Source organism: Diabrotica virgifera, chromosome 2 (genome assembly GCF_917563875.1).
Source record: "Diabrotica virgifera virgifera chromosome 2, PGI_DIABVI_V3a".
NCBI lineage: Eukaryota > Metazoa > Arthropoda > Insecta > Coleoptera > Chrysomelidae > Diabrotica > Diabrotica virgifera.
Genome location: NC_065444.1, coordinates 163460014 through 163473230, shown reverse-complemented (window position 1 = coordinate 163473230; position 13217 = coordinate 163460014). Strand labels below are relative to the sequence as shown.

At 31.3% G+C, this 13217-nt stretch overlaps 1 protein-coding gene across 4 annotated transcripts in view; it reads right to left on the bottom strand.

Moving 5' to 3' along the window:
- The window catches only part of LOC114332096 (cyclic GMP-AMP synthase-like receptor), a 425443-nt gene that overhangs the window by 51172 nt on the left and 361054 nt on the right, over nucleotides 1-13217 (bottom strand). For all 4 annotated transcript variants that reach the window (XM_050644066.1, XM_050644067.1, XM_050644069.1 and 1 more), the window contains one exon: nucleotides 11869-12018. In XM_050644066.1, the coding sequence (XP_050500023.1) occupies nucleotides 11869-12018 (150 nt within the window). The remainder of the gene's footprint in view (nucleotides 1-11868; nucleotides 12019-13217) is intronic.

Below are 13217 nucleotides of genomic sequence, written 5' to 3'. Positions count from 1 at the left end.
GGTCATTTTTTTTGGATTGAGGTGGAACGCTCTTAGCAGACTAGGGAAGGTGTCCCTAGTACTGTTGGACTCGGACAGGATAGGAGAACATGCTAGGGCAAGCAGACCAGAGTAGGTCCATGCGTCCCGCGTGCTCCACGTAACCAGTCGCTTACCAACTAAAACCACCCCCTCTTCCGATACGGAATATCCCTGGACGTGTTCATTAGTGAACGATACATGGGGATATCCCTCGCAGTCTATGTCAGTAGGGCTAAAACATTCTAGGATCTGGGACAACGAACACAGAGTACAATGAAAAGATGCATCAATAAGCATGAAAGAAACAGATATGAAAAAGCGAAAAGCTAAAGAGGCAGCTGTCATCCTACTTACAAAAGAAAAATGTATAGAGAGCCCACCAGCAGAATGCAGCAGTTTTTTGGTTGCCAACACTAAAAAAAGAAGTCAACAACAAGAACATACCAACAATAGCGGAGCAAAGGTAGTTGAAGAACAAATCATCGACAATTTCATACCAATAAATATACCATACACGAACACATATCTATGTACAAAAATTTAAAAAAAAAACTTAATTTAGATTTAGATAATCACATCTGTAATATGGGCCGGCGTAGCTCAGGTGGTAGGATGTCTGACTCACATGCTGGTAGGCCGGTACTCGAAACCCAGCGCCGGCGAGAACAACTAGACATTTTTAATATTGTCTATAGGCCCCAGGTCGACTCAACCTGAATAAAATGAGTACCTTGGGTAAAACCAGGGGTAATAATAGGCGGTTGAAGCGTAGCACTGGCCCTGTTACCTTCCTTGTATACCGTAGAAAACTGCAGAAAACGGGAGACTATTATTAATCACATCTATAATTCAGATTACACAAACAAATAACACTCAAAAAGATTCAGAATTTGATATCCCTAGTGTAATAATATCACCCTCAAACAAGTTTTTATACCACACACATGCTGTGATCTATAAGATCTAGGCCTAATAAAACCAGGTTATAAAATTTTCCGAGAATTTTTAGAATAACCTTTTTTGAGAACGATTTCTCGATTAGAAATCGAAACGCCAAACAATAGTTAATTAAAAATGTAATTTTCTTTACACCAATACTTGTGTCTCAATCCCATATATAGGGTGTTTCATTAAGAATGTCCGATATCCGACTTGTACATAGTAAGATTTAACCAAAATAACTTAAATAAAATATGGCTCCTTACGGAGTTACAGGGTGTTTTATTCAAAAATTTAAAAACTATTTTGCTCAGTATTTTAAAACTATTCGACATATCCTTTTCAAACTTGTAAGAGAGTGTAAGTACTATACACCCTATGAAATTATGTTAAATAAACGTTTTGACTATTACCAGAGACGTACGACAGAGGACAGTGAATGGATGACCCTTCCCAAATTCTACACCTCTGGCGAAATTGCGATTTTAGCACAATTTTCGATCTTCCAATATTCTCTGTGTAGATAATATACTCTTCACTCGTAACGATAAAGTCATTCGTTTTCGAGATATTTGGAGTTAAACGACAGAGTTATTTTGATTAATGTATTGTGCCGCTTAATGTTTAATTTCAAATATCTCGGAAACTAATGATTTTATCGTTAAGAATAAATAATATACTCTTTATTAAGTCAATCGATTTAAATATAATAGCAATAAATTTATATGGTATTTATCTGGGTAAAAGGACATGGCGGAACCACAGACAATGAGGTAGTGGATGAAATGGAAAAAAATTCGGTAATCTAAATGAAATAAAAAATTTAATAATCTTAATAATAAAATTGCATAACAAATTATAGTCCTGTCGCCAGGGGGGGTACAACGGCCTCCTGTATTCAGATGGACTTACCCAAGTTTTTTTTTATGTATTTTGACCTGTAGAACACGAATTTTTTGGGTAACAGTTGATCCGGATGTCGATAAGATTGTTATAAACCAAGAAGTTGAGGAATCACATAACAGCGATTTCTCGCAAAACAAAACATTTTTTTGTATTATTTGGGCCATTCTAACCAAAAAATGTTCCTACAAATTTTTTCGTAGGATGCATAGTTTTCGAGATAAACGCGGTTGAACTTTCAAAAAATCGAAAAATTGCAATTTTTGAACCCGAATAACTTTTGATTAAAAAATAAAATAGCAATTCTGCTTACCGCATTTGAAAGTTGAAGTCAAATTATATCGGTTTTAATTATTTGTATTGCTAAAAATGTATTACTTTATTGTTAAAAAAAAGCTATAAACACCTAGTGTTTGAGTGATGTTTTTAATGATTTCTCATTTAAAATCGAACGAGTAGGTAGAAGAGGTAAAAGTGCAAGCAAGGCTATTTCTACGTAGCATGCATTGAAACGCATGTATTAGGCACGGGAAACACCATGTGTTTATAGCTTTTTTTAACAATCAAAAAATAAATTTTTAGCAATGCAAATATTCATAACAGATATAATTTTACTCAAACTTTGAAAGGCGGTAAGTAGAATTGCTATTTATTTTCTTATTCAAAGGTTATTCGGGTTCAAAAATTGCAATTTTTTGATTTTTTGTAAGTTCAAGCGCGTTTATCTCGAAAACTATCCATCCTACGAAAAAACCTGTAGGAACATTTTTTGGTTAGAATGATCCAAAAAATACAAAAAAATGTTTTGTTTTTCGAGAAATCACTGTTATGTAATTCCTCAACTTCTTTGTTTATAACAATCTTATCGACATCCGGATCAACTGTTACCCAAAAAATTCGTGTTCTACGGGCCAAAATACATAAAAAAAACTTGGGTAAGTCCATCTGAATTAAGAAGGCCGTTGTACCCCCCCTGGCGACAGGACTATTAAGAAGGAAATAGGAACCTATTAAACTCAAGTTTGTACAAACCTCGAAGAATCCATACACTTACTAGTTCAGAGAAATAAGGAAAAAATATCCTGTTGGTGACACAACCGCCTCCAGGCCGAAACCAATTTTTTTGAGTAGTATGGACATCTATAATAATAACCTATATGTTTCCTGCAGCCGATTTTGTTGATGTACATAGTTATAAACAAATAAAAATAAAAAAACGGTAAATTTTCGCTTTTTTTCCTCTATTACCAAAAAGTTAAGCCTTTTAAACAAACTTGAGAGTAACAAACTCATAGATCGTATAAAAAACTTCAATATGGCGTTCGCTGAATATGTCTATCCTTATTAGTTGCTTAGAAAATTGCAAAATAAATCATAAATTTTGAGTTTTTATAAATATTCATAACTTATGTAAAAATTAACTTATAACCTTCTTATTACACGGAATGCTGGGACTTCTGGTGCTTAAATCATACCCTAAATTTCAAAGCAATCGGTCAAATAGTTTAAAACTTATTTACTTTGTTTATCCCAAATTAAATTTTTTGCAACACTAAAGTCAGAAAATGATGAAGTTACAGTAATAGTTTATGAAGATCATAAAAGCAGAAAAGCTACACTTTTAACTTAATTAAAAAAAATGACAAAAAATAATTCTAAATATTGCAAAATTATTTAGCAAAAACATGTGAATTAAAAAAATGGGGAGCTAACTTCGTCCCTAATTGTCCTAGGACAATTGTTTTTCTTTCTAAATGTGTATAAAAATTCAGTCTTTCTAAATATGAAACAATAATTTTTCTACGGGTAACGGTTAAAAAGTTATTCTAATTGTTTATAAGTAAGCAAAAAATCGACGTTTTGCAAAATAATTTTACACTGTTTAAAATTACTTTTTGTCATTTTTTTCAAAAGTTAATAGTAGTAATCTTCTTCTTTCATAAACTGTCCGAAGTATTACTGTGACCTCATAATTTTCTGACTTATAGTGTTTAAAAAAAAATTAATTTGGGATAAACAAATTATAGCTTTTAAACTATTTGACGAATCGGTCTGAAATTTACAATATAATTTAAGCACAAGAATTCTCAGCATTCCGTGTAATAAGAAGGTTCTAACTTAATTTTTACATAAGTTGTGAACATTTATAAAATCTCAAAATTTATGACTTAGTTTGCAATTTTCTAAGCAACAAATAAGGATAGACATATTCAGAGAACGCCATATTGAAGTCTTTTTTATATGATTTATGAGTTTCTTATTCTCAAATTTGTTTAGAATGCTTCACTTTTTAGTAATAGACGAAAAAGCGAAAGTTTACCGTTTTTTGATCTTCATTTGTTTATAACTATGTATATCATTAAAATCGGCTGCAGGAAACATATAGGTTATTAATATATGTAGATGTCCATACTACTCAAAAAATTTGGTTTCGGCCTGGAGGGGGATGTGTCATGAGAAAAATCTTATTTCTCTGGACTATACGTATATACACAAACTTCCGCAAAACATCCGACATACAGGGTGATTAATTAGTGTGATAAAGCTCAGTAGATCCGTCCTAGTAATAGATAACAATAAAAGTTAATAACAAAAATTGTAGCCAACTTTGATCTTCACATTACAAAATAGTTAGAATATTAAAGGGTGTTCGATAACATAGTGGCATACCAAACATATGTTTTCTTAAATGGAACACCCTGTATTTTATTTTTAGTTGAAATATTCCTAACCTTCTTTACAAAAATATAAAGATAAAAATGTATACCATTTTTATTCATTCAGTTGCGGTGCGAAACCAAAACTGTCTTAATTTTTACTCAGATCAGAGAGTGCAGCCAGCACTCTTATCGACGATTTCACCTCTTGTTAGAGGTTCATCAGAGACTGCATAGGCTGCTTTTCTCTGGCCCAGGTAAAAATCTTCGACATATCCATCTCCCAATCTTCGACATATCCAAACTTAGTCTTTTAAAAATATAAAGGCTTGTTATGTTATACAGGGTATTTACAAAGTTATAACCAATTTTATATGAAAATCTGAACAAGTTCAACTCCCTGCATAAATAAAAGTAAGCACAACAGTAATGATTTATTGATGCCATAGTTTTTTATTGTTAAAATTTTCAAAAATTATTGATATTGCTAATTTTCTTTATATCGAATCCAGAGTGAGGTAAAACGCAAGTACATTATTTTCTCAGTAATTTTAAATGGAACACCCTATATTTTATATCACTATTGAAAAGTACTATTACTGTTCTTTAATTTTTATATAACACTCCACGTATCTAGATTTATTAGTATTCGAGAAATTTTCATTTTTCATAGCCAATTATTAATTAGGTGTCTAAATGTTTCCAAATTTTAAGTAAGCCATGACTTAATTGTGTAAAACTGACAATTTATGATTCCTGGGTTAATCAATATAACAATTTAGCAAATAAAGAAATAAAAATAATTTATTAGTAATACATTTTACAAAAAAAACACAACCACAACGTGCAACATTTTTGAAACAATTAAAAACTATTTTGTATGTAAATGTAACAAATAAAAAAAGAAAAATAATTTATAAGTAATAAATTTTACAAAAAAAATACATAAACACAAAGTACAACATTTTGTGAAAACAATTAAAAACTACTCTTGTATGTAAATGTAACAATGTAACAAATAAAGAACGAAAAATAATTTATCAGTAATAGACTAAGAGCCGCTATAGGTGAAATTTCTTAATCATTTTTGGCACGATGGGACCCTATAACTTAAATAGTAGAACCTAAAAGAAAAGGTTTGAATACTGTGCCATCACTTTTCAGTGGCACATGCGTCGACAGTGGCGCATCAAACTTTCCACTTATGGACAAAAATTAAAAGTTACCATCCCTTACTAACAGAATTCATTTTTTTTTTATTTTTTTTAAGTTCTATGTGATTAACACATAAGATTCAGTTTAATTTTAACCCACCACCCCCTTTCCCCTGCTCCCACCATCAAAAACTTCATTTTTCTTTTTATTTTTTTGCTGGGATGCAATCAATTTTAAAATTTCAAAAAATGTACACGCATAGCTGAGGCTTTTATAAAACATGTCTATTTTTTATAGACCCGTAGGTAGAAGGTACATAACCTCAAAAAATAAAAAAAAAATTTCAAAAAAGCGTATAACTTTTTTTGAGGAATAGCTGCAGGTCTAATTTTTTCTTAATCTTGTGTGTTTTATCAAACACTATATTTCTAATTTTTTCAGATTTTTCCGTAAGTCTCGCCACCTTCAAGAATCCCAAAAATTGTTTTTTGGGGGGTTTTTAGGGATTTTCCCTATTTTATAGACTTCATAATATATCAAATCAATTTCGATTTTATAGGTTATATGTAACTTATAGTAACTGAGTCCTTTAGAATATTTAATAATGGGAAAAACGCGTTCAAACCCCCCAAAACCCTCTTAAAAAACAGTTTTTTGGATTTTTGAAGATGACTGGCGTTACAGAAAAGTCTAAAAAAAAATTAGAAATATAGTTTTTGATAAAATACACAAGCTTAAGAAAAAATTAGATCTGCAGCTATCCCCAAAAAAAAGTTATATACCTTTTTCCAAAATTTTTTTTTTAATTTATTGAGGTTATGTACACTCAACCTACAGGTCTATAAAAAATAGACGAGTTTTATAAAAGCTTAACTATGCGTGTGAATTTTTTGAAATTTTAAAATTGATTGCATCTCACCAAAAAAAAAATAAAAATCGATAAATAAAGTTTTTGATGGTGGGGGCAGGGGGAAGTGGGTGATGGGCTAAAATTACACTGAATCTTATGTGTTAATCACATAGAACTTAAAAAAATAAAAAAAATTGAATTCTGTTAGTAAGGCAGGGTAACTTTTAATTTATTTATCCCGTCCATAAGTGAAAAGTTTGGTGCGCCACTGTCGACGCATGTGCCACTGAAAAGTGACGGCACAGTGTTCAAACCTTTTCTTTTAGGTTCTACTATTTAAGATATAAAATGTGCCTAAAATGATTAAGAAATTTCACCTATTCGCGGTGTGCAAGTACTTGGAAAGGGAAACGAGAAACGACCGTGCGCGAGTCGCGGAGAAATATTGCAACTATCTTAAATAATTCATGTTGTCAATTAAAATTGTCAAATTGACGTATATTTCATACCTTCTGTCATTGACGCAGAAAAATTATATATTGCTCCACAATATTGATATGATATGCAATTATTATATAAAGGTAAATTTTATTAATTGTATTTTGCTTGCAGTACTGCATTTTAATAACTGATTTTATTTACTACATACAATTGTTTACGTTTGCTAAACATAACCTGCATCTTATTTTTTCTTCTTATTATTTTTTTCGACTATGGTCTTGACAATTATCCAGCAACCAGGACTAATATAATTGGCCAATATAATTAAAAGTGCGAATAAAAGTACAGAGCGTAGAAATAGAGGTCGCTTTGCCGAACTTGCACGGTCCCAATAGCGGCTCTTAGTATATAATACATTTTACAAAAAAAAAACACGAACACAAATAACATTTTTGAAAAAAATTAAAAGTTACTTTTAATGAAATATTTTAAATATTTATTTACATAAGGTGTTCAAAATGACCTCCCAACATATTTATGCACGCCTAAAAACGGTGATTGAATGAGTTACTTACACTACGAAGCATTTGGAAATAACACTTCGAAATACACTTTCTATTCTATATTTCATCTCATCCCTTGTTGTTTGAGGTATTTTATAAACTTCATTATTAACGTAACCCCAAAAATATGAGTCCAGTTTATGAAATTTTGGTGATCTGGGTGGCTACGCTACTGGTCCATTGAGAAATGAAAATATCTCTAAAACTAATAAATTGAGACATAGGGAATGCTGTATAAGAATTAAAGTACCGTAATGGTACTTTTCAATAGTGATATAAAATACAGGGTGTTCCATTTAAAATTACTGAGAAAATAATGTACTTGCGTTTTCACTCACCCTGTATTTGATATAAGCAAAATTAGCAATATCAATCATTTTTGAAAATTTTAACAACAAATAAAAACAATTATTGTGATTAATAAACCATTGCTGTTATGCATATTTTTATTTATACACGTAGTTGAATTATTTACGATTTTCATATAAAATTGGTTATAACTTTGTAAATACCCAGTATAACATAACAAACCTTTATATTTTTGTGATGAAGAAGTTAGCAGGATTTCGAATATAAAATAAAATATAGTGCATTCTATTAAAAAAACATAGGTTTGGTATGCCACTATGTTATCGAACACCCTGTAACATTTTAACTAATTTTGTAATGTGAACTTCAACATTGGCTACAATTTTTGTTAACTTGTATTGCTATTTATTACTATAGATCTACGGGGCTTTATCACACTAATCAATCACTTTGTGTATTTTTGATTATCACGTTAGTCGATTTTATTTCTCATCCCTTAAGCCGTTTAAAATTAAACCACGGCGAGTTTTCTGCGTTTTCAAATATCTGTGGCAAAAGGGTTACTTAATGCCATCCCCTCTTTCTGAAGACACACACATATGTTATTATAGATCTGTTGTACATTTTCAGAATTAATGCCGCCATTCCTTGATTTGTGTTAGTTCGTCGTTTATCCTATATCCCATTTTACAGAGAATACAACTTCATGATTGTCCTTTATTCCAGATACATATTAACTCGTAGCTTTCTAGTCCGCTTTAGTCATCCCCTTTTGAAGATGGGCTTTCTAATGCTGGCCAAGTGCCAATATTGTAATATATCCGCTTTTGCTAATATTCCGTTAAAGAGATGGTTCTTCTTCTTCTTGTGGTGCTGTCTCCTTTAGTGGAGGTTAGCAACTACACTTACAAATCTCTCTCTCTCTCCAATAAGGCTCTAAACAAAGATGTTGAAAAGGCCGGTCCAGTCTCTGATATTTCTAAGCCATGAAATCTGGCGTCTACCTCCACCCGGTTTTCCTTCAATCATTCCCTGGATGATCAGTTGCGCGAGTCGGTACTTTTAGTTTCTCATTATGTGTGCCACGTAGTTAACTTTGATGGTCCTTAGTAGTTCCCTATCTGTAGCTATCTCCTCAGAACATTTTCGTGGGTGGTGTGGGTTGTCCAAGGTATTTTCAAGATTTTTCTAGAAAGCCAGAATTCAAAGGCTTCTAAATTATTCATTAGCGTTATGTTGAGTGTCCAGGCATGTTCCATACAAAAATATTGACCATACATAGCAATGCAGAAAACGACATCTAAGGCTGATATTAATGCTACTGTTACAAAATAAGCTTTTCATTTTGATAAAGCGTCTTGTCGGGCTACATCTATTCTCGCTCTTACTTCTTGTTTATAATCAAGTTAATTGTTGAACCAGCAGTCAAGATATTTGTATTGGTTTACGTATATAAGCTGCTGTTGGTTCACATATTATATTGGAAGGGGTAAATTTTTGTTCCTTGATATTTTCATAACTGGTTATCGCAGTATTGATCTTCATCCCCATTTTTCACAACTCTCACTGTATCTGGCGACTATGGTCCGAATCAGTCATTAACACGTTAGAAAATATCGAAAAAAGATGTAGTACGTTCGTTAACGGTAAAATATTGCAAGACCTCTAAATTCTAAAGAACCGCTCCGATTTAGAAGAAGTTTTGCAAATAAGCTCATCTTATCCTTCTCTTTAAAAGTGATATGACTACAATGTGTGCTTTTTATTTTTAAGGGGTGAAAAATACCCTTTTTTACCAAACATTAAAAACAGCCGATATAAGCGTTATTTAAATCTAAATTATGTGTAGGTACGTTAAATAGTATGTTAAATATAGGAATTTGATTGTTTCTCATATTGAAATGTATTTTATAGTTTATATCTATTTTTAAACCCTTAAAAACTACCCTCTAAATAAGAATTTGTATAAAAAATATTTTGTTACTTTAAATTAGGTAATGATGTATTTTGTAGTGATATAAACTTTATTTTATGTTTGCAATTTAGTTTATTAAGTATTTAATAATTAATATTTTCAACCCTTATAAATTACCCCTACAAATAGATTTATTAGTGAAAACCTGTGAATTTTAAACAACCGTTTGGGTTGACATGAAATTTAGCATTCACATAGCTAATAAGTTAAGGAAAAAAAGTGATATAGTACCGACGTGTACTTTTGCCCTGGCGGTGAGTTTCGTCCCTTCTCGGGGGTGAAAAAATATAGGTCCAAAATAAGTCCGGAAATGGATAAACTGACTAATTCTAAGCAACTTTTGTTCTATAAAGTTTTTTCACTAAGTCAATACTTTTCGAGTTATTTGTAAGTGAATATGTTCATTTTTCAACAAAAGAATCACGTTGTTACACGGTTTTTCGCAAATAACTCAAAAAGTAAGTATTTTATCGAAAAAATATTCCGAGCAGAAATATAGATTATGAAAAACTGAAAAAATCTGTGTATGTATGAAGTTTGGAGACCGAGTAGAACCAGAGTCGTAGCTAATGAAGTTCCAAGATACAGGATGTTGAGATTTCTCTTACAAAGTGAAGATTTATTGATTGCTCTAAAACCGGTTGAGATATGCAAATTAAATTTGGTGGGTTTTAAGAGGTAGTTATTACGCATTTATTTACAGACTTACTATTAAAAATTTTATATTCACCATTGGCGCGCATACGGGTACTAGTCTGAATAAAAAAAAATAGTACGCCACTGAGGTATTTCAAATTAAAAAGCATTTTTGAGTTACTTATTTAACTTATGACAGAAAATATATCTTCCCTTTTTTTCATACGATGCCTTTTTCATGAAAAAAAAAAAATAAAATACTACTTATATCAACGCTTAAAAAGTATTCGACATAAGTTTCAATATGGTTTTGAACGATAACTTCTGTAATTTTCAAGGTATTTCATTGGTCCAAAGCTTATTTTGTGAGGAATTGTAAGTGCTAAAAGTATTCAGAAGCTGGACTTTCTGGGTGTCTTTGATTTTTAAAACATGCGATTCAAAGATCTTAGAAAACTGCTTTTCACACTTACGTGCAAATTTAAAATATAAATATCTCACTCAGTGTTTACCATAGAGACATTGAAAAAACTGGATAAGTTTTAGTATAAACAATACTACATTTTAGTATTGATATATATTTTTCAGATTTCTTTTAGTTTTCAAGTAATTTTGGAAAAATTGAAAACATTTATAAAATATCAAAAAATAATTTAATACTAAATTGAAATTTTTTTCAAACCTAAGCACTTTAAACTGGTTAAAATCTCAGAACGCGTAGTCAGGCTATAAATAAACCTAATTGTGTATGGCATAATGTTAATTTTTATTTTTGTGGGAAATTCACCAATTTAAGTAATTATTCTTTTGATTTTTCAACGACACAATCGTTTTGTTTTTTTAATAACTCAGCCATTTTTTCTTTTAAAGGTATTAGTAAAATATTTAAAAGATTCCTCCTAAAAAAGATTTTAAGTAGGCTGTAACTTAGGTTGTGTTATTGCTATAATAATCTAAAGAACACCAATCCATTCACTAATTTATTAGGTTTCTTTTTGATTACAATGACTTTTTCGTAAAAATGCATAATTTTAGAGATATTTTTGAAAATCCACTCAAAAACATGCATTTTTCATGTAGGAAATCATCAATTTCGATCGTGAATAACTTGCTAAATATCAATTTACCGAAAAAGTCGTAAGTATATAAGATTTTTTACTAAGAATTAAAATATCTATCAATTTCCGAGGTTATTTTGAGGTTAAATATTTCCACCCCCGAGAAGGGGTGGTACCCACCCCCAGAGCAAAAGCAAACATCGGCACAATATCACTTTTTTTCTTTGACATCTTATCTATATGTATGCTAAATTTCAAGTCAATCCAAGCGGTTCAAGTCAAAGAATGAACTAATGGTTAATGGCTTTAAAATATGTCTCAAATATTAATAATCAATATGTTTTAAAATGTCTGCACTTACTTTCTGAGACACGGGATTAGGTCTATAATTTTCTTTCGGCCACATGTCACCAGTAAATACAAAACAGGGGACGAGGTCAATATCCAAGTTTATATTGCCACTGCACTTTAATTTTAACGTGGAAGCTGGAGAAGCTTTATGGAATTTTCCCTAAAATAATAAATAATTGTATTAGTTTTTCCTATCAATTTGGTCCAATGTAATCGCCCCAATCATAATGCGCCTTATTAAAAAAATTAGAAAATTAATTGAGGCCCCTAGGACACAAGGGGTGTAAGTGACAATTTTTAGGAAATTGGGTTAAATACAAAAATGGACTCTCAAACACATAGAAAATATGGTGGCTTCAAACTTTCTACATAAACTAACAATAACATGATCAAAAATGATATGTCATTCAAAGCATGCTAATAGTAGTACCCAGCTAGACTTTTAAATTTGTCTAGAACTTTGAACAAAGTTTTCTCAAAACTAAACTTGGCACTTAACCTCTTGTGTTCTAGGGGCCTCAATTGTGGTTATTTACATTTGATAATAATTATTGCTGGCATATAATTATTTTAATTAGAGGTGCAATATCTTGTAATAAAACAACTAAAAGAAGTCAATAGCATACAAAAAATTGTCATTATAGATCTAATAGTGGTGATCCGTGGAAGAAAGTTCTGTAGATATAAATAAAAAATGGGAAACGTAAATTTATTACCAAAATTTTGACATTTTGAAGTTGACACCAATAATAATAGCGAATAATAATAACAGAATTCTTCTATACAAAGTCACACTCAAACCTATCTGATACTACGGACTACAATAAATATGGGGATGTGGTCCAAGGACTACAATAAATATGGGGATGTGGACCAAGGTCTTTGAACATCATCCAAAGATTTCAGTCTAAAGTGCTAAGATCGATAGTGGATGCATCATGGTACATACGTAATCAAACACTTCACTACGACTGAAAGATTCCTTTCATCAGAGAAGAAACCTATCTAGCTACGGAGTCACAAAGTGAACGTACCGTTCACCATGAAAATGAGTTAGTAAGGGAATTATTTAACAATGGTCCTGCCACAACGTGGCTAGATAAAACCTGGTCCCTATACCTAAGTTCTTCAAAACTAATCAAACACAGAAAAAGGTGAGACATCATTGAATGTCTCTCCTTCACGTCCGAGACTAGTAACACATTTACCTTATTACTAATACTGTAATGATGTAGATTTGTAGATGGTAAATAAACTTATTAAAAAAGCTAAAAAGGCTTAAAATTCTATTGCGGATAGCCGGATGACTTGCCTAAATATAACAGGTGCCATAAAAACAACACCAACTGCTGCAATGGA